A 21,544-nucleotide genomic window follows, 5' to 3' on the forward strand; every position below is an offset into this window, starting at 1 on the left:
TGGATCATCAACATATTGCTGCTAAGCGTAAGAAACAACCGAACAAGCTTGCCACGATATCGTTGCATGCACCAATAGGTAATAGCTTTTCCCAAGCTTAAACTCTACCATGTGTAGATGTTAAACTACTTACCTCCATTGACGTGAATATGATGGGAAAAAAAAACGTACGTGTTCCAAGAGGCCAAACAAAAGCACAAAAGTAATTAAACTACAACAAAAAAGGTTCATGAGATGATGAAAATTTTAGTGACATGGAGGTGGGCTTTGACTCCCAATGTATTTAGCTCTGACGTATCTACAAGAAGAAGAGACAGCTTCACTTCCTCCGTTGCTGCTCTCTTGTTTCCCACTTCCTCCACCAGAAGAATAAGAAGAAGCTAGATAAAGATGAACATTCTCTAAGTACACTTTCTTACATGGCATTCCTTCGCTACAATGCAGCTGCACCGCGACCTTTGATGATGATGTTCCTCTTATATTCTTGAAGTATATCTCACTCAGCTTCACCTTCGACGGTACCTACAACAAGAAAATGGATCAGAACACTTTATAATATTTCTAAACTAGAGAAAGTAGATAGAGACTTGAGTGTCAAGTAACACTCACATTGGAAGAGCAAGAAGAGAAAGGGCAATAAGACTGATCAATGATGATAGGATTAGTCACATTGTTCATAATAATGTTCTGAAAAGTCATGTTAGTAGCTGAACTTAGACCAGGAGAATCAGCCCAAGTTTTGATCCTTATCCCATTCGTTGTACCACTCATCTTGCAATCCCTCACCACTAGTCCCTTCACGTCTTTCTCATTTGGATATCTCCCTAAACTCCCAACGCTTTACACACAAGAAAAAAAAACATTTTCAGCAACAATAGTTAATTAACAAAAAAATTATGTTACATTTTATGATATTACCTGATACCATGTCCTGGTCCACATATGATACTTGTGATTGTGAAAAATTATGTTACATTTTATGATATTACCTGATACCATGTCCTGGTCCACATATGATACTTGTGATTGTGATCTGAGAGTTTCCCTGTCCTATAGACACACAATCATCTCCTGTTGCTATATGAGAACGGGAGAAGTAGACATTTGAGCTGCGTTCAATGTGGATTCCATCAGTGTTTGGACTATCAGAAGGAGCAGTTATGTTGAGTCTTGTCCCTTTGAAGTCTCTGCATTGTACTAGTGCTATGTGAAAGAACTTGCTGTTCACTGAACTTATCCTTCTTACTATTGTTCTGTTCATCCCCACAAACTTCAAGCTCTGAAATAATCAAATTATCTTCTTTAAAAATAAAGACAACATTTATAATCTCAAACGGTTCTTTTTGGGTTGTCTTACTGTTGGGAGGAGTTTGCAGTGAGAATCAGTAGTACAGTTATTGAACGGCCAAGCTAGGGGGCCTTGACCGTCAAGTGTTCCACCTCCGGTAAGTGTTAACCCGTTGATCCATCCAAACTCAATCCAACCACCGCCTGATCTGTACTTTGACAGATCAGTTGATGCCTTGAGATGACCCTAGTTTAGGTTTACGTGGGCAGCAAGAAAACATTAAACAAAACAAAAGACAGATTCAGAGAGATTGAGTTGGAGAGAAAGAGAGAGATGAAACTACCTTTACTCGAACAGTGAGATTTGACACGTTAGTGCAAGGACCAGAGAATTTAATAGGACCAACATGAAACTCTCCTCTAGGAATGATAAGATCTACAGAGCTTGAAGATGACTTACACGCCTTGTCCCATGCTGCTACAAAGGCCTTCAAAGCATCTCAACTAGATAAGCTGATTTATAATAATATAACAATAATGAGTATATCAAAATGATAACCTTCGTGTGATCTCTATGGTCATTAGCTCGAGCACCAAAGCTACGGACATCAACAATAAGGAGAGAGCTTTTGTCTCCACGAACAACAAAACTGTAAGAAGATAATGCGAAGAAGACGAAGAGAACTCTGAGGTAATGGAAAATCGTAAACTCCATCTCCACTATGCTCATGAAGGTGAAGAAACTGCTTTTGCAGCTGTAATTAAAAACGATAATGTTAAAAAAGTGAAAGAAACCGCTGTGAACTCCTTTCCCACTACTGAGAATTTACCGCGTGCGATCAGCGGAGATAAATGGGCTTTATTTGGGTTTTTATATCTTGGGCCCATTAATAAGCTATTATGTTGATAGAACTTAATCGGCCGATCTTCGAAATCAAAGAAATCGGTTGGGAGCTAATACACGTTGCATGGGCTTGGTGTATATGGCTTTTAGTCTAGATTTTGATTGGGTGATATATGGCCTTCTAGAGTGTAATTCTTTTTTTCTTTTTTTTGGTCGAAAGTGTTTAATTCTTTTGAAGTCTTTTTTTTACTATATATATATATATATATATAGATGAAAATCCGCAGCAAGTATACGTGCAGATTTTGTTATGTATATGTTTTTACATTTATAATTGATTTAATCTGTAAAAATAGATTAATATAGTCTATATATCTTCGTTTGACAAAAATGTATATATTCATTTGACAAAAATGTATATATTAGTCCAGAACATCATGGCCCAATGGTAAGGACGGGCTCTTTTCTGCACCCAGGTTGTGAGTTCGAATCCTACTGGAGAGAATTAAGTCATGATTTCTGGACACCAACACGGATATGGACCTATACTTTAGGGCACATTTGCATATCCGGAGAGAGAGTCATCTGTGGGCTGCAACTCTCCTTGGAGATTAGTCTATGCTTTTCCATAGATCCGGGATACCCCAGGTTAATCAAAAAAATGTATATATTAAAATCCCTATCTCGTAATAACATGCTACAATAGTAATGTATCACGAGTTCACGACATTTCAGGCTGCGTCCTTTCCATGCTAAATCTGCTGTATCACGTCAATTTACTGATTAAGTATAGATAGGCTGTGAAGTCTATAACGATGTGGTGATTTTTTAACTGAATGATAAAAAAAAATCATTCCTAGTACTGTAGTATATGATCACGTTAGGTTTGTTCCTTGATTCATGCATATGATACGGAATTAAAAAATGATGTACCTAAAACTTCGATTAATTAAATCTATCAGTTAAATAAAAAGAGACGTATCAAAGATGTATAAGAAGGATATTACCAGAAAGCTCCAATTATTGATTAAGAAGAAGAGGTAATTTGATCCATATATACTTTTTGTATACACTATTTTTAATATGTTAGTCAGAAGGAGGTGGTATAAAAAAAATATAAGCAGGCCAACTTTATTTCTTATATTGACAAAATAGGTGATTTGATACGTATATACTTTCTCTATACACTATTTTTAATATGTTAGTCAAAAGGAGGTAGTAAAATTGGAGTTAGTAAAATGTAAAACTGACCAACACGATTTCTAAAGCACATTTATTTGTAGGGGAATTTTAACAAGAGCCTCTTATTTGAATTTAGTGTTTGAATGTGAGGGGATAAGTTATGTTACCACGTTCGTCATTCACGGTTGGGTTCATGTGTGAAGAAATAAGAATCAAAATCCACTTATTTCTATTTTAATTTCTATGAAAAAAATATTATTTCTTTTAAAAGATGGGATCCACACATCTTTTTTTTTATGATAACACAACCAATCGGTTGATACTTGATACTTATTGCTTGTTGGACAATTTTTACATTCCAACTGTTAGAAACGATATCTACGCCTAAAATGGTTTTGATGTCTCATGTCTGTATAATATTTTGTATTCGGAAAATCTAAGGAAATATTTATAACATGTTATATAAATTATTCCTTCAAATTGAAAAAGACATATCAAATTGTTTATTTTTAGATTAAAGTTTTTTATTAATTTAATTGTTAACTTGAAATTACGCAATTAGTTTTAATTTAATGGAGCTTTCATAAATTGTATGTCTATACTTTTATTATTTATTTATTTATCTTTCTCTTCATGTCACTATAATTGTCTAGGGACTAGGGAGTTTGGCAATTATTTTCTTGATTCTCCCGGAAGATCTTTATATATAGTTTGCTTCTATTTCTAAAATTATGGCTTCCTTTTGTTTTTGTTAGGTATATATGATGATGACCCCCGAAAACGAATAAAGATATCATTTTTTTTTTGGTCAAAACGAATAAAGATATCATTATCACGAGATTTTTCTGTATAAAAAATCAATACATAATTCAAAAATACTAAAATGTGTCAGCTAATTTAGATATGTGTCAAATGGATTTTTTTCATATATGATTGGACTTGATATCATCTATATTTGTATCTATGTGGGCCAAATCATTCTCAATCAAAACATCTACAAAATTGGTCAAAATATACAATATTTTAAGTATTTCAGTTTTAAGTTTGTATATATGTTAAAATTCGTATACATTTTTGGGGAGATACTTCAAACTTTGGAAGAATTATACATTACGGCTCCATTGATATAAGAGAATGTTCAAAACTTCTATAAGAAAACTCCAATTCAATTTGCTTTGCTAGTATTTTTAAAAAACCCTGCAACTCAAATTTGAAAGTGGTGTATATCTCAAGTTTAGAGACGTCTTCCAGAAGACCACTGTATTTGAATTGATTTGAATAATTGATCATCATGAACATACTAAGGATTGGACATATCAGTTGAATTTCAAAATCAAAATAAATTTGCAATAGGAAAAATGAAGTTACATCAGAAGGCGCATGTTAGAATTCATTCAGAAGCCACATGATATGATGCTCTCCTGAATCTTATAATTGAGATATAAATGTATATTTCTTGCATTCAGTGACTTTTATATATCATAAATGCGCGCCCCCAGTAATTTAACCACGTCTATACGGCTGATCCGGTGAATGGCTATTTGGCTTTAAACAAAAAGATTTTCAGAATTTTGGAAAATACATTTTTGTATGTAGATTCCCATTAGTTTTCTGAGCGTTGTAGAATCTCCTCTCCCAATAAACTCTGCTCTGTATTTCGCATTAGGAATATGCTACCATTCGACGAAAAGTTGGATTATTTTGATAGTTCCAGGCTTCCAGCGTAAACCGTCTCTTTAAATCACGCAAACTCACTCAAAACTCAACCAAAGCACATCGAATTTCTATGATCTATATGTTCACATTGCAGACTGTTACACTGATAGTTGATGGAGAGCCGTCCGTCGAAGGGCCAACAGACATTATCCCTGACGTGTGACAGATTGTATAAAATCGGACCGATAACAAGGAAATATCCTGAAAATGACTTTTCATTTCACGCTTACAAACAATAAAAAATCATGATTATAATTTACTTTCGGGGTTAACGAAGATTGATAGAATATCTAAGCCGACCAGTAATCTTATCAATTATTTATTTGTTTCTGTAATGTATTTTTTTCAAAAATATTTGTTTTTTTTTTCAATTTTATGGTAGGGGCAGGCAATACTACTGGTCCACAGTCTACGTTTCCATATGTGTGGATAAGATAGAAAGCAGAAGCAGCCAGATCTTTCTTTGGGCCCATTCTCTCTTAGGACACAAGGAAGAACTCAACTTGTTTCTAATTTTTATTCACTTGTTCACACCCATAGATATTTGTCATCCACAACTCAACAATTATATTCTAAATCCCTTAATTTCCTTTTTATCATTTTCGATTATAGTTTATCTTCTCTTCTGAGCTTCCTGATAGCTAAATTAAGTTACGAAAAAGTATTTCAATATGACCTATATATGGGAATCTATCCTAGCTAGAACTATGTCTTTTCGTTTCTACATATGATAGTAGTACACATTACACAACACGATGTCATATATAATCATCCCAAACAAGAACTACAGTTTTACACCCCAAAAATATAATAATAAAGAGAAATCTATATCTAATGTTAACCCATTAAACATCATCAACTATATTACAAGCCAATTTGTGTCTCTCTATCTCGAGAAAAATATGTACATGCAATCAAGAGAGACAAAATAGATCTTAAGTTACATATATTTGGAATTTATCTCTCTCAATTTATATATATAAGTAGTATATAAGTGTATATATATGTAGTTTATAGCTATTATCGATCAATGCTCTTGCTTGAAGAAAATGGAAGGAAGTATTTCCTTCAAGAGCTCATACTCACCTCCTTGGTGATACTCTTGATGAGAAGCATTAGGGTTTGCATTCACACTACCATAACCACGCTGTCCGTATCCATAATCCAAAGCCCCCTCCACAGAACCGTTGCTAGTATATGCAGCCGTTCCAAACATATCATGTGTAAAGCTTCTCGGAGTCATGATGAAGTCAGAGTACATTGCAGCCGCGGCGGAACTTCCCCGGAGGTTAGTCGGAATCGGATGGTTGTGTTGACCCTCGTACGTTGTAATAACAACCGTTGGATCTTGGAACGATCTCTCCACTCGTTTCTTCACGTTACACCTTTGCGTCGTGCATCTATAGTAACTCCTGTTTTCGTTTACATTTGCAATTATTATAGTTTTTTTTGGCCGTATCTTAAAAGTATAAAATTAAAATGAAAATTAAATTACCTTGGGTAAGGGCTATTTTTGACGGCCTTTTGGCCGTATTTTCTCCATCTATAACCATCTTCAAGATGATCAACCTCGCTTTTAGTCATAAACGAGACTCGTGGCTCTCTTTGTTTCTTCTCTTCGTTCTTTTTCGCTTTCCCTCTGAAACGAATACATTATAAAATTACTACAACATACTAGACTAGATTGCTAAATGAGGGATCATTTGATATTTCATAATATAATTCTTATATAAATGACTTACACTTTTTTGGAACTTTGATTTTCTTCACCTCCATCTTCAGCTAACTCTCTTTTCCTCTGACTTTTACCGGAATCTTCACCAGGATGATCAGCCTCGCTAGAAGAAGAAGGTGCAGAAACCCTAGTTGGAGTCTCGCCGGTAACTTCATTAGTTACAACATCCCGTTTTGATTCTTGATCGATCGAAGAGTTGAAAACCTCTGAAGAAGATGGAGAAAGACCAAAAGATTTCTGAAGTAGAGAGTCGTATGCAACTGGAGAGCTTTGGATGCAATCAGTGAAGGAGTAGGAAGATGGATCGAAACCATTGTTTCCATAAGAAGACGGAGTTGAAGTAGGGAGATTCATCATTTCATACAAAGAGAAGGATGAAGGGTATTGGTAGTTGTAGAAATCTTTGGTTTCATTAGTCATGGTGAAGAACAATGAAGAGAGAAAACCAAAAAAAAAAGGTGAAAAGAAGATAAAGAACAAAAGAGAAGAAAAGAAAAGATTTTTAGGTTTGGGGATTGGATATTTTCTCTATGGGTTCGAGATTGGTGTTTGGACTTTAATTGGGTCTTCGACTCTCTTTCTCGTATTTATGCATTTTGAAACTCAAAAAAAGGATGAGAGAGAAAGAGAGTGACGAATAATATTTTTTTGGCGTAATTTGATTGGAAAAGAGTTAATTAAGTAAAGCTTGAAGGATATATAATTCAACTGTACGTGTGTGAATCCATAATCGTGTTAATACTTTTATCTTTCTCTATTAATTTAGCATTTAACTTTTCTCAAAAGTAAATTGTTCTCCTATTTCTTATTTTTATGCAATACATATATATATACATATATCAGCAAGTAAGATATACTAGATGTGAATATTAGGTAAATTCTGAAATTGTTTTGTGCCTTTTGAATGACTTATTAGAATTTTTTTTGAATGACTTATTAGTTTTTGGCTAAGCACTTTATGTATATGTATAAAGCTAAGTTGACAAAAGTAGGAGCTACAAAAATGGCTTCTATTGTGGAGTTTTTGAATTGGTATCTCCGCTGAAATTTCCCAAAATCGCTTTTGCCACATTCGATAAACATATAAAACATGTAGCATAAATTATGGGTTAGTATTTTCAAAAAAATAAAAAATAATTATGGGTTAGTATGGTGTGCTGCCTTAATGGCGCTACAAAGTAAGATATGAAAAAGTTCACACCTCCGATTTGATCCCCACTGTACATGTGGACCAGTGAACAGACGTGGGAACACCGACTAGGACCAAGCGCGTGGAGGAAGGCGACGTATATGAAGGAGTCTCAGTCAGCGAAGACTACGGCTTACCGGAAACCGGATACAGTCAGTCACGGTTCGCTTGGTGTGTGAAGAACCAAAGAACAGGCAGCAGTCTAGTCAAATATCAGAATTAAAGGTTATTTAAAAAATAGTATATATATTTGGGAGTATGAGGCAGCCACGTGTAGATACTGGCACCGGCATTTTGACCGTCGCCGACACATGACTGGGCACGTGATAGACTGTCCTCTCTCTTTCACGAACCTTAATAATTGTTCATAGCCGTGAATTTAAAACGCCTTCCTAGTCAAGAGGCAATAATATACAGACCCTACATGTATATATTGGTCATAATAATTCTCTTGATACTAACAAATTTTCTAATAGAAATACATTATAGTGTAATAATTTGACCGCCATATACTGCAAACTTGCGACATTTCAAGGCACTTTTGTCTAATGAGGTCACTTTTGAGTGGAGTGGATCGTTATGCTGACTGATAAATGAGGTCATCATTACGTTACTGCAATTTATTTTCACATTAGAACTTTCTTTTTGCCTTTTGGCAGCTTTGAAATGTATAAACTAAAGTATATGAAGGGAAAGATGGTCAAACCAATATTATTGTAAACTAACATGCATTATGTAATAACGCTTTTTATACAGTTAGAAATTTCTTCAATAAATAAATAGTAGTATTGTTTTATTTGCGTTAATCGTGGGGAAGTTGTTATGAACCTTATGCTATAATATTTTCTAATAATCGTTTTCATCAAGAAAATTGATAGAAACATGATGAGGCAAGAAAAGAGACATATAATGCCTAACCGACATGACAAATGAGAAGGAGACATGCATCAACTTTATTGTGGTCAAATTAAAATGCTACTCCATTTATTACGATTCAAAAACTGAATTTAAATAAAATATTTTTAGAAAAGGTTATTAAAGTTCTCTATATATTTTTATAAATTGACAATAATAATCTGCAATAAAAACTGAGATTATTAAGTTACTAACTCATTAATTAGTCAAAAAATAATGCATTAACAATTTAATTTAATCGTTTTAATATTTGTAAAATACTGACAATATCCACTAATTTGAAATAAAGGGAATATTAAATTTTAAATTAACTAAAATATGACAGGATAAAAAATATATTTATTTTGTTTACAAACAAATTTGATATTTCATGGTCTAGTGGTAGTATCCGTTCATTTGGTTGGTATGTGAAGGTTCCAACTCATTCTCTTCAGGTTCCTGCACAAAATTCTGTCTTTTCTTGTGTCAAACCTAAGTTTTTGGATAATGAATTACAATGGATATTTTAAACTACAATTGATTACGCCTGATAATCTTTGTCTTGTACTCCCTCCGTTTCATATTAAGTGTCGTTTTAGAGAATTTTTTCGTTGCAAAATAAGTGTCATTTTAGAGTTTCAATGCAAAATTTATTAATTTTATTCTCCATTCTATTTTTCTATTGGTTGAATTGTATCGGTAATGATGCTTTTATATTGAAAATATGTAAAATTAAATGCTTTCTTAATCCGTGTGCACAAGTCTAAAACGACACTTATAATAAAACAGAGAGAGTATAACAAACTCTACATTTATTTCTCAAAAAAGAAAACAATCTCTACATAAGAACTACTCCCTCTGTTTTTTAAAGATCCATGTTCTAGGAAAAAAATTTGTTTTAAAAAGATACATTTTTTACTTTTTCAATGTATTATTTAATAAAAATCTGTTAACTTCAAAAAAATTAATTGTGTTTATTGGATTTTTATTGGTTAAAGGTTATGGAAAATTGTTATTCACAAAAATCAATGTATTTTTAATGTGATTTCTTAATATATGTGAAAAGTCTAGAATATGTATCTTAGAAAAACAGAAGGAGTAGAATGGTATTGGAATCTCCGGCATAACATACTTAAATATCTTAGTCACTCTGATATACTACTAATTAAAATCTCTACATCAAACTTTTTTAATTGAACCACAAGACTATGCTTAGCCTTAATTAGGTGTATAGCGATCTTTAATCAATGTGAAAACCCATAACGTAACTCCGACCATGTTTTTAGCTCCTTTTTGGTCAAAACGAAGTATGATGAAAAACGTTTTCGAGAGAAGCAATAATATTACCAATCTACTAATGTTTTGTCGAAATTAAAAAAGAGTGAATAAACCTAAATGAACCGTAGGGGACATTAACTATTCTAATTTGCTTAATTGCAGCGTTAGGTTCAGGCATGCGCATGCTTGTATCTCATTACCATTTTTTTCCGAAAATGAATTCACATTTTGACCAAAAAAACTATTCTCATTTGACCAAAAACATCAAATCGATTGTTCTTTGACAAGGAAAATAAACTTCAACTAGTATTATCGAATTACACATCGAACGAATAATGAATGGTATCTAGCATAAATAATTTAATCTTAAAAAAAAAGAATTCTAATCTTCTATTGCATATATATGGTAGTAGCTCCACAATGCATATATAGTTTAGATAACATAACAGTTTCCATTGGAGTTGTCCTATATTATACACACTTGTAGCCTAGTTAAGGCAAAAATTAAACGCCGTAATTGGTGCCTAAACGTTTGCGCTGTCATATCCATAAAGCTTCATTTGAAGGTACCCCAGCATATCACTATAGTTATATGATAATTAATGTGATTTTATTGTTTACTCCATTTGCTAATTACCCTAGGTGAGACCGTGGACCTCTGTATAACTATTTATAACTTGTAAGAGCAAAAAAACATTAGCTATATATACACATATACAAACACATATAACTGCATCTGTCTGCAGTTGAAATGTCTGACCTACTTTGGGATATGTGCCTAACTTATAAAGATATAATAAAAATAATGTAGTCAAAATACATAGTTAACTTGTATGTTTAATTATTTGTAAGAAAATAAAAGAAAATAGACAGAAATTTGACCAAAATCGGAGAATGAAAATGCTGACTTTTAACCTTTAGAAGGAATAATTGGGGCAGGTTTGTTGTTAGGTGTATGGCAATATTATTATTATTTTGCTAGTATATATGAATAAAAAGGAATCTCTTGTATTTCTATTCTTTCACACACATCCTCTTTTCGAAATGTTGAGTTCTTAGAGCTGATAAATTTAATTTTATAGGGTGCTTTTGTAAGTGGCTCGTTGGTATTTGATTATGGGTCATCAGCCAGCGATCGAGCTCACACATCCCCTAATGAAAAGAAGAAAAATGAAACAAAAATAATAAGATATGCCCTTTTTCAAAAAAAAAAAGATTTAGTCAAAAGAAAAACAAAAAAAAATAATAATAAGAATAATCATGTTTGAATGTAATATTAATTATCAAGAATAGGGAAAATAATGTTCATTAATTTATTTTTGAAAAAGTTCATTAATTTATATATCGAATCTACATGATTAACCACATTTTTATGGCTAACATACTGTCCACATGGACAACTTTTTTTACTAATAATTTGTGTGTAATACCCTTAAAACTGCTTCAGAAGAAAACTATTTTTTTTCATGATTGACCTGTTTGGTAAAAGAAATAATTCGAAATTTCAGTAATTTTATCTTCCAGAAAAAAGTTGGTGTTATGTATTTTATTCCATATCGAACCAAGAAAGTCCCAGACCATTAAACATCCGAATCTATGAACATACAGTGCATTGAAACATAAAACTTTTGATCCTAAGTTCCTAACAGGGGTCATTAACATCTCTGAACCTCTGGTTTATACCAGAATCTGACCATCCTACCAAAGCTAACCGATGAAATAACCATTTGGCACAGCATCAAACCGCTAAGAAAGAACCCGCAGAATTCCTCCTCATCAACTTGGCGGGTGAAACGGAGATGGTCTATTAGGGATGTGAATCAGTGAATCCTGCTTATCCACATTATGCAAGACAAGATAAAAGACATAAGATCTTTCTAAACCTGTTTTAAGAGCATAATTATTGGGGGTTTCTCCCTCTTAGTTTCTCCAAATACATATATGTGTATGTAATTGTGGAGTTCTTTGATTTAAGAGAAACTCAACCAAAAGTTTCCTTATTAGAAACTTTTGGTTGAGTTTCTCTTAAATCAAAGAACTCTACAATTACATACACTTATATAATAGATACATACACATATATGTATTTAGAAAAACTAAGAGGGAGAAACCCCCAATAATTATGCTCTAACAAACCAGGGACTGGACTCTAGAACATAGCATCACCACTCACCAGCATGGTTGATCAGTTTGTAAATCACGTACTCTGCTTTACTACAAGCACACAAAAAAGCCCAAAACGAATGTCGCTAATAGGCCCAAAGATATTGTATTCGGTTTATAAAACATAATCTAGGTCAAAATAGAAAATCAGGTTCTGAAACTTATAAATGCGGGCTTAATGGTTTGTAATTTATTATTCACATTATAATAAAGAAAACATAATAATACATGTCTTGACCTCAATCAAATTTCTCTCTAGTTTCTTACTTTCTTTATTTCTAACTTATTGGTTATTCACATTTCACAACATATTCTTATCATGTCTCTTTTGCTTATATAAAGATCCTCACAGATCTGCTATTTAGCTCCATTATGTTTCACTTTTTTTTGCCATAATGGTGCTCTTTGATTTTGTCAATATAATTCTTTCATTAATTTGAATATTAACAGTTTTAGCAAAAAAAAACATCATATTTCTATCACAAGAACGCAAGAAGAAACTAGCAAATTTGTTGTCATGTCATGAGGACATCTTTTGTGTTCTGGATATTGTCATTTTTCATGTGCTTAGCAAATTTGTTTTCATGTCATCAGGCACATGTTTTGAGTTCTGGATGTTGTCATGTATGTCTTCTTACATTTTTTTGATCAAACGAACGTTTATCTTGTCTATTTGATTATAGTTCTCGTAACATGACACTGCAATACATATGACAAAACTGCAGTAGTATAATACTAATATCAATGGAACACGTAGAATATAGTTACAATATCAAACTATTTAATAATAAAGACAAAAACCTAGTTGGAATGGGTAACATGATAATAGTTACGACTTACCCCCTAGAATCAGAACCGGGACGACACTTGCTCGGGAGATAAGGGCCATAAAAGCACGCAGTTATTGATAAACATTAACTAGGAAGATTTGTAAATGTTTACATGTATGGTGCTTTATATGTATGGTTTGTCGCGTATATACATCGCAAGATTATTTCTAAAATACTCCAAAGACTGTAATTACGTCTTCGGTTTTGTCTTTTCCTCATCAGATCAACTGGTCACGAGTTGGTAGTCTCTCTTTGAATAGCTAACACAGAACGAAAGAGAAGCGTGGAAGTGTTATGTGCACCGAACCAAGACCATTAAGCACTCAAATTTATATACATTGGATGAGTGATTCCTGGCTCGCAAGGCAAGACCAACGACATAATTAAGATCGGCACAAGCCCTTTTAAAGTAAACCAGAGACCGGACTACTCATCAATTATTATTAATCATTTAACATAGTCAGCATCGTTGATCAGGTTTGTAATTTACAACTACTGTAAACTAAGCTAAAACAAAAAAAAAAAGGTGCAAGAGGATCAATCGCCACTGCTACTTTCCAAGAGATCTCCAAGAGTAATTTTCCCATTGCTGCATCGGTCGAGTTTGTCAAACTGTTTTGAGATTGGAGTTATGTCTTTATCCGTTATTTTCTCCATCTCCTTCAATTTGTAAATCACATACTCCGCTTTACTGAAAAACACACACAAAAAAACAAGAATACATATCACATTAGAGCTACCAAACAAAACATATATACATGTCTTGTATCCCATAAAATGCAATTAACTCCAAAAAAAAACTGATTAAAGATTCATTTAAAAACCTAATAGAGTGTGCCATACCTCACACAGCCATTGTTATCAATATCCGCAGCAAAGAACTGAGACACAGACATAGCCTCACGCAGCACTTTCTTTGCCCGTTCCCTATTCCTCTTATCAACTCTCGCCTCAGCCAAATACAGAAAAGCCCGAGCCACGGCTAACGTAGAGACAAGCAGCCACACCGCAGCGAAAAGCCTGCCGGGCAACGTCTTAAACGCCCTGTCTCCATACCCAACGGTAGTAACCGACATAACCGAGAGATAAAACGAATCCAACCAATCGATCCCTTCGATAAAATGCATGATCCCAACACCAACAGCGATGCATAGAACCACAACTCCTAACGCCAACGCAACTTTCAACCTAATCCTCATCCTCCCTTTCTTCACGTCGATTATATACGACCTCCTTTTATGATCCGGCTCGTCTCTCCGCTTAGCCGAGTCCAACATGTAGCTCTCTTGGAGGTCGAGGACGTACGAGACCATCCCGCTGAGCAAAATATCGATGAAACCGAACCCTACGAGGACGAACATGATCGAGAAGAGCTTCGTGACGACGCTGTTGGGAGTGATGTCTCCGTAACCGATGGTGCACATGGTGACGATGCAGAAGTACAACCCGTCGACGACGGGGTGGGTCTGGTTCACCACGTAGTGGTCGCGGTTGAGCCAGTAGATGAGGACGCCTAGGGAGAGGTATACGACGAGGAGAGCGAAGGCCTGTCTCACGACGGAGCGGGACGAGTCGAGATCCTTCTGGTGAGGCGTCGGGTGGTGGTTGTGATCGTTGATCACGGCCATCGCCGGCGCGGTTTTGGAGCGGTGGAGCGCGTGGCCGTGAGACCATGGCTCCGGTTGTTGCGGCGGCGGAGGGAGGAGAGGGTCGGCGGATGAGGCGTCGGAGAATGTTTCTGCGGCGGCGGCGGTGGCGGCGGTGGCGGTGGCGGCGGTGGCGGTGGTGGAAGAAGACGGGGAGTGTTTCTGAGAGAGAGAGTCGAAGTACTGAGAGGAGTCTCGGGGAGAGCGTGAGAAGGGTCCGAAGATTAAACGGTCTTTGAACTCCTTCGGTGTCATCGGCATGGGAATAGCGACTTCGCCGCCTTCTTCAGGGACGGGGAAGAGAATTGGAGGCGGTTCTCTCATTCTAGGGATGGTCATGTATTGGAGCAGTGGGTCTATGTTGTCCTTGTTGTTGTTGTTATTACCGTCTGCCATCTGTGTTTTTTTTGGTCGGAAAAAGGTGAAACTGGCGGTGGTTTGAGCTAACGAGTTGGTCGGGAAATGGGTTTGTGTTGAAGTGTTATACTGGGCGATTCGATGGCTTTTGAGGGTAAGGAATGGTTAGTGGTGGGACGAAAAGAGTGGAGAAACCGAGAGACAAAGGAAGAGAGTTTTTTTTTAATCAGGAAGGATCGAAGAAGACGCAGATATGGCGCTTTCTTAGTTTATTTTTGTGTGGCTATTATTACATTTTCATTATATCAGATGTTTATTTTGTGTATATCAGTATATATATGGAAAAACTACCTAAAAATCATGGACACTAAACAATGGATCAAAACTTAATCATAACGTAATAAACCATCAAATTATTTTAATTTACAAATTTAGATTAGTTATCTGTGTGGTTAATTTATTTAACATACATTGAACGGGAACTATGTCTAAACTTGCGGTTAACCTAAAACAATGTCCTTTTTGTACAAATGAAAATCCCTAAATTTATCTTTGTCTAAATCTACTTTAAAACCTAGACCAAATTAATATTTCCCAACTCGGATACTCCAGTTCTCTCTTTCTCTTTTGTTTTGTCAAATACATTTTAACTTAAATTGATTTTCTCCTTCAAAATTCTTTATATCATGGAAAGATATAGTAGGAATGGTTTTCTTTTTAAAAAAGCCGTCTTGATAGAGGGAAATCAGCTTCAGTTAACTTTAAAATCGGTTGAATTTTTCTACCTATGTAACGACAAAACTAATTAAACTTCGTTAATCAAATCAAATACAAGTGGGTGATTGGTTATACTATATAACTACTTTACAACTCTAATTGTCATCTATAACCGTTGACATCTTTAATCACGTTTTATTGTTTTTTCAAAACTACATCAAAACTAAAAATTAGCTGCATGAAATTATTTAGTAGAGTTTTATTTTTAGGTTGTATTATTATATTTATAAAAGGACAGCCCATTTATAAGTATTTTTTCCCATTTATATAATGATCATACATATATATTATATATGTGGTGATCATGTTAGCAAAACAAAACAGAAAAAAATATTGATGCTCTATTATGCCTAATTATTGCAAAACAATGAGGAATCTTCCTCACTAAAATTAAGACAATCTTAGTTATTTTATATGAAATACAAATTAATACCCCATCTGTTTCATAATAAGTGTCATTCTAGTTTTTTTTTTCTTGTTATACAAAATGTCACTTTACAATTCCAATCAAAATTATACTTATTTTCAGCTGAAAATTAATTGCAAATTGCATTGATTTATAAATAGTTTCATTTATCTGAAATACTACTGGTCAGAAAGTGTAATTAATATCAACTTATATATATATATTTATGTCATTTTCTTAATCTCGGTAAAAATGTCAAAATGACATTTATTCAGAAACGGAGAAAGTTTTCTTTTAACTATCTGGGAAAACTGGCCTTTACTAAATCTCAGTGAGTGTGACTCCTTGTATTGTTGTAACAACTATGGCAATGTAACATATGTGTCACTTTGTTTGTTGTGTATACTGTATAGCCTTGAAACTGGGTGAGGAAGTTTAAAATTTTAAAATGGAGAGGTCAAATTGTAAATTTTAAAATTTATGAAAGCTCCTCTATCAAATGAAAATAGGCGAGCGAACTCTATTTCCCTCTATTAGACAAAATGGCAAAGATTATTAGCCGATTAGCTGATGTCTTTATCGCTAGCTGAACTTATTTCATTTGGTCGAGGAGCTAAGAAACGTTGAAATGGTAAGATGTGTCACCTAATAAAAAATCTCACATGACATGGTTTCCCGATTAGATAAGTACCACTATATACTTAGGCTATTAGCTATCCAATTAAACGTGTGACGATAGTGCCAAACATAATCAACACAAGAAGATGTTTTATTTGGCTTTGTACATGACCGGTTCTGCCTTTTGGTATAATAATGTCAAGACTAAGAAGTTAAAAAAGTACAGTAGTAAGAAAAACAGTTTTTTAGTAATACAGAAAGGTTGGTTATAACTTATAACTTATAAGCATCTAGCGTTTTGTCCTTGGTGGTAATGAAGATGTTCTATTGACATTGCAGCTTGTGAATGGTAAAGACTGACATTGTCATTTCCGCCACAATCATGTTTTTATTGTTGTGATGGATGTTGCTGCTGTTGGGTTTGGGTACAGATAGAATATTAGCATATTTTTTAGTATTTGTGATTTATTTTGTATTTTACGAATATCTAATTTTTAGATTTGTTTTGCTTCGCAAGAATACGGATATTCAATTTTTCGGATATCCAGAATTGTTTTTGATATTTGCGAATAGATATTTACGGAATAATTCATCCACTTTGTTCATACAAATAAATCTATAAAATAGTATTAATTTATTTATAGACATATCTTTTACATAACAAAAATATAAAGTATAAAATAATGAAAATATATGTTTTATAAAAAATTTAAATTAATAATTTTTCTTATAAAATAATTGTTTTTAGAAAAATGTAGTTTTGTATAAAGATTTTATATATTTTTAATTTAATATTTTATCAGTAACTTTTAAAAAAAGTTAATAAGTATATGTTAAATTATAGTTATATAATATTATACATTTAAAACTCTATATTTAATCGTAGATATATATCTATTTGTATAAAAGTCAGAGCAGATCAAATATCTGTCTCTAATTTTTTAGAATTTGTGATTTGTTTCGTTTTTAACGGATATTGACTTTTAGCATTTGTTTTATTTCGAAGACTTACGGATATATGAAATTTTGGATCGAATTAAAGTGGATAATAAATTAAATCAAATTTAACGAATAAAATGTCCAGTTCTACTTGGCGCAGTAGAGTATGTCAGCAAATTAGAGGCTGCTGAGATGAGAAATGAGAAGCTGCTACTTTAACAATAACAACAAACAATATTTTCTCTATTTTTGTTAAATAGTTTTTTTTTTTGTGAATTTGAGTTGTTTGTCTAACTAATGGGAAGGTTATGGAGACTATTTGTACCTTCGAGAAAGTAAATTGTTTTCCTTATTATGAGAAAATATAGTCTGCAAATAATTTTACTAGATTTTTATTAGTCAGTGTTTTACTAGTCAATGTTTTACCAGTTAACATTCGCATTAGTTTTAGTATACTTACGTTGTTATCCTCACAACCCAAAAGAATTATACTTTCTCTTAGGGAGATGATTTTATACCAAAACCAAAATATATACTTAAAAGTGTAGATATTATACCTAGTTTGAAATTCTAAAGATAGAATAAAAATATTATTGAGTTGTATTATTATGTGGTATCTTAATGACTTACATGAGATTTGTATATATACACAAGATTTAATTTATTTCAAATATAAATAGAATTTGTCTAATTTTACGATATATCTAAATCATCTAATCCTTATCACAATATGGTTTATATAATAACTTCCGATTTGGATTTTACATATTTCACTAATCTATTTAGAAACAATCTTTAGTTAGGGTTTATTTTCTTCTTTTTGACCATGTTTGCATTAACTTTTAATGGATCGCTATTTTGACCCGAAAGATTTTGATGACTCATGGTGTTGATGTCAACACCAACTGAATTTCGCAGTGATGGATAGAAGAAGACAATCATACAGTATATGGAAATGTCTGGAAGAAGATATTTGCTAATTTCGTGGAAAAATGTGTTTAATGATAGAAGTGATCCTGATATTTCAGATACAATACAAACAAAATAGAAATATAACACAAGATGTATCATGTTTGTTTCATTTGACGTTTTCATTCATATTATGTAACACAATATATTTTTATTACTATCCTATTTATCATATTCGATTCTATTTTATGATTACTAAATACTATTATATCTTTTTTGAAAGTATAGTTTGTAATTTTATTATGTTCTAACCACCATTTCATGTTTGTGAACATTGGTAATATTTGATAAATAAAGATGAACGTTTGTACTATTAACTATTAGTTGTATTTCTTTATATTATCTACCTTTTGAACATTTTATATTTTTAATCTCAGACATTTGTAAAATAGTATTCGTAAAGAATTTATAAAGGATTCGTGTTTTTATGTAGCCACATGTGTTATATTTTATCTGTTTCTTAAATAAGTGTCACATTACTATTTTTTATTTCACAAAAATCATCATTCTATAATTTCAATATAATTTATACTTACTTATAACTCAATATTAATACAAAATGCATTGATTTTATAAATAAATTTATTTAATTAAAATTCTATTGGTTATTGGTTAAACAGATGTAAATGAAGACATAAAAAATTTCAATCATTTTTAATATGTGTGAAAAATATTTTAATAACACTCTTTATGAAATAGATAGAGTATATCTTTCAATGTCATCAGAGTTTAGGTGTTATATTCTTAATATCTAATGAAAACTTGTTTTTTAGATAATTCTCTCAATATTAAAAAACTAAAATAAGATTTTATACCTTTTTTAAAAAAATCTGGGGTTCACAGAATGTAAACCCATTCAAATGCGTTATTATAAGACCATCTCCAATAAGAGTTTTATCCATTGAAATTCTAAATTTCTATATTGTTGTATGTATATATTATATATGCATATGTAGCTATGGGCTCTACTATTTTATTTATCACCCTTTCTAAAAGTTCTAAAACTATTTACTTTTAGAACTTTTAAAAAGGGTTCTAAATAAAATAGTGGATTTTATAACTACATATGCATATATAATATATACATACAATAAATATAGAAGTTTAGAACTCCAATGGGTTGAACCCTTATTGGAGATGGTCTAATGTACTCAAGTCCGACACTGTTAATGTATTATATCGAGGTTGTGCAAAAATTTATTATTTATAAAGATACTGACTAGTAAGTGTCAAATAATTTCACTTTCAGAGCTAATTCCAAATGTAACGGGTTTTACTAATATGATCAAGAAACCATTTAAAAAAAGAAGAAGCAAAGAGTCATATTAGAATAAAAATGTCACGAAAATTTTGTTTGGTGAGTTTTTTTTTTTCTCTTTTTTTTCATCAACAGAAAAAAAAAATTAGCTGGAAAAACAAATTCGTAATTTGGCGAGTTAGATCATAACTATCGGGGGTTATTAGTGAGTTTCTTAACCTCTGAACACCACAAAAAAACTTAAAAGTCGGTTATAAATGGCGTGAGATAGAGATCGATGGTGAGTTTTTTGCACTGTTTATGGGTCCCACCGACATACGACAATCCACGATTGGTGCGTTTTTTTTTAGTCAGCCGAAAAAAAAATTTAAGAAACTTTTTGTGAGTTTAAGAGATAATCATGGTCTTAATCACTCTTGTTCGAACCATACCATAAATCATACTGTATTTTTTTGTGAACAAAAAAAAATCTAATTATATATGATTTTGAGATTGTATTTTATATAATTTAAAGAAATTTTAGTAATAAAATAAAAAAGTCAGTAAGAGCATTACATAATAGAATTTGTGAAATATTTTATAACTTTTTATAATTTTGTTATTATTACATAAGAGGTTTTCGACAATAACATTTGTTATTGTCTGGAGTCCAAAGAGAAGCTATTTCTCCTATTGACTTGCAATGGTCAATGCAAGCTTGTTGACTGGTAAGGGGTTCATTGGTAATGCATACACACCTCACATTGTATACACACACTGACACATCCCTTCCACATATCTTCTTACAATCAGAGTCATTCTTGCACAACTCCTTTTGTGCCAAGATCTGAGCATCTGTGAGAATTAATATGTTATCAATCATGATAGTATATAATACTGAAGATAAATATGATAGTGATGAATGATTTAATTTTCTTACATGTTGAGAATAGTAGAAGACCGATGAACACCAGAGTTGCTTTCTCCATTTTTTTGACTGTGCCTGTATTGTTTATTTTATGATTTTGAATCGTTGGGGTGACTAAAGTGGAGGATTTGGAAGATATTTATACTGAATAATAATTTGTTTTTCTTACGAGTCAGGTATTTTTCTTTTCAGTATTTTACTACTGCATGTTTACATTGATTTTCAGTGATATTATACCTCTCGTGTCTTTCTCACAAAATAATAATTTGTTTAGGATCTGTACAAATAGAATTATATCAAAAATCTCATATTAGGATATATACAAATAGAATTATATCCAAAAAATCTTATATTACATTTATGATTTTATAGCTAAATATTTGTATTTTGAAAAGTATAAAATTATACCATACTTAATACCTATTATCTACGGGTATATGAAGTGATATCCTAATATTTTATGTCTCTTTTCGGAATGACCTACAAATTTTTTAAAAATATTAATAATTAGGTGTTTTGCCCGCACATGCGGGCATAATTGTTTTTATA

At 32.6% G+C, this 21,544-nt stretch overlaps 3 protein-coding genes and 1 non-coding gene across 4 annotated transcripts; 1 reads left to right on the plus strand and 3 right to left on the minus strand.

The window, feature by feature from the left end:
* Window positions 1-246: 246 nt before the first annotated feature.
* LOC108850131 (exopolygalacturonase) lies at window positions 247-2,017 on the minus strand. The gene is made up of 6 exons (XM_018623707.2): window positions 1,847-2,017; window positions 1,632-1,775; window positions 1,358-1,534; window positions 990-1,279; window positions 610-838; window positions 247-522 (listed from the first exon to the last, which is right to left on the minus strand). The coding sequence occupies exons 1-6, from the start codon at window positions 2,015-2,017 to the stop codon at window positions 247-249; spliced, it is 1,287 nt and encodes a 428-aa protein (XP_018479209.2).
* Window positions 2,018-5,772: 3,755 nt separating this feature from the next.
* On the minus strand, window positions 5,773-7,371 carry LOC108851448 (WRKY transcription factor 28). The gene is made up of 3 exons (XM_018624881.2): window positions 6,772-7,371; window positions 6,525-6,668; window positions 5,773-6,441 (listed from the first exon to the last, which is right to left on the minus strand). Exons 1-3 carry the CDS (start codon window positions 7,182-7,184, stop codon window positions 6,057-6,059), a joined length of 942 nt encoding a protein of 313 aa, XP_018480383.1. The 5' UTR covers window positions 7,185-7,371; the 3' UTR covers window positions 5,773-6,056.
* A 6,149-nt stretch (window positions 7,372-13,520) lies between these two features.
* Window positions 13,521-15,390, minus strand: LOC108849845 (two-pore potassium channel 3). The gene is made up of 2 exons (XM_018623457.2): window positions 13,962-15,390; window positions 13,521-13,809 (listed from the first exon to the last, which is right to left on the minus strand). Exons 1-2 carry the CDS (start codon window positions 15,158-15,160, stop codon window positions 13,656-13,658), a joined length of 1,353 nt encoding a protein of 450 aa, XP_018478959.2. The 5' UTR covers window positions 15,161-15,390; the 3' UTR covers window positions 13,521-13,655.
* A 5,576-nt stretch (window positions 15,391-20,966) lies between these two features.
* LOC130512205 (small nucleolar RNA R20) lies at window positions 20,967-21,050 on the plus strand. The gene has a single exon (XR_008945762.1). It is a non-coding gene; the product is annotated as a small nucleolar RNA R20 (small nucleolar RNA).
* Window positions 21,051-21,544: the final 494 nt, after the last annotated feature.

Source organism: Raphanus sativus, chromosome 4 (assembly GCF_000801105.2).
Source record: "Raphanus sativus cultivar WK10039 chromosome 4, ASM80110v3, whole genome shotgun sequence".
NCBI lineage: Eukaryota > Viridiplantae > Streptophyta > Magnoliopsida > Brassicales > Brassicaceae > Raphanus > Raphanus sativus.

Bases quoted from the DNA above. Each gene is read 5' to 3' on its own strand.
- LOC108851448 (XM_018624881.2), bottom strand. From the start codon at position 7,184: ATGACTAATGAAACCAAAGATTTCTACAACTACCAATACCCTTCATCC. The intron at 6,669-6,771 runs GTAAGTCATTTA...TATTCGTTTCAG, and splicing joins AATCAAAGTTCCAAAAAAGT to AGGGAAAGCGAAAAAGAACG. The intron at 6,442-6,524 runs GTAATTTAATTT...AAACGAAAACAG, and splicing joins AAAAATAGCCCTTACCCAAG to GAGTTACTATAGATGCACGA.
- LOC108849845 (XM_018623457.2), bottom strand. From the start codon at position 15,160: ATGGCAGACGGTAATAACAACAACAACAAGGACAACATAGACCCACTG. The intron at 13,810-13,961 runs GTATGGCACACT...TGTGTTTTTCAG, and splicing joins GATAACAATGGCTGTGTGAG to TAAAGCGGAGTATGTGATTT.
- LOC108850131 (XM_018623707.2), bottom strand. From the start codon at position 2,017: ATGAGCATAGTGGAGATGGAGTTTACGATTTTCCATTACCTCAGAGTT. The intron at 1,776-1,846 runs GTTATCATTTTG...GATGCTTTGAAG, and splicing joins ACCATAGAGATCACACGAAG to GCCTTTGTAGCAGCATGGGA. The intron at 839-989 runs GTAATATCATAA...TTGTGTGTAAAG, and splicing joins GGACCAGGACATGGTATCAG to CGTTGGGAGTTTAGGGAGAT.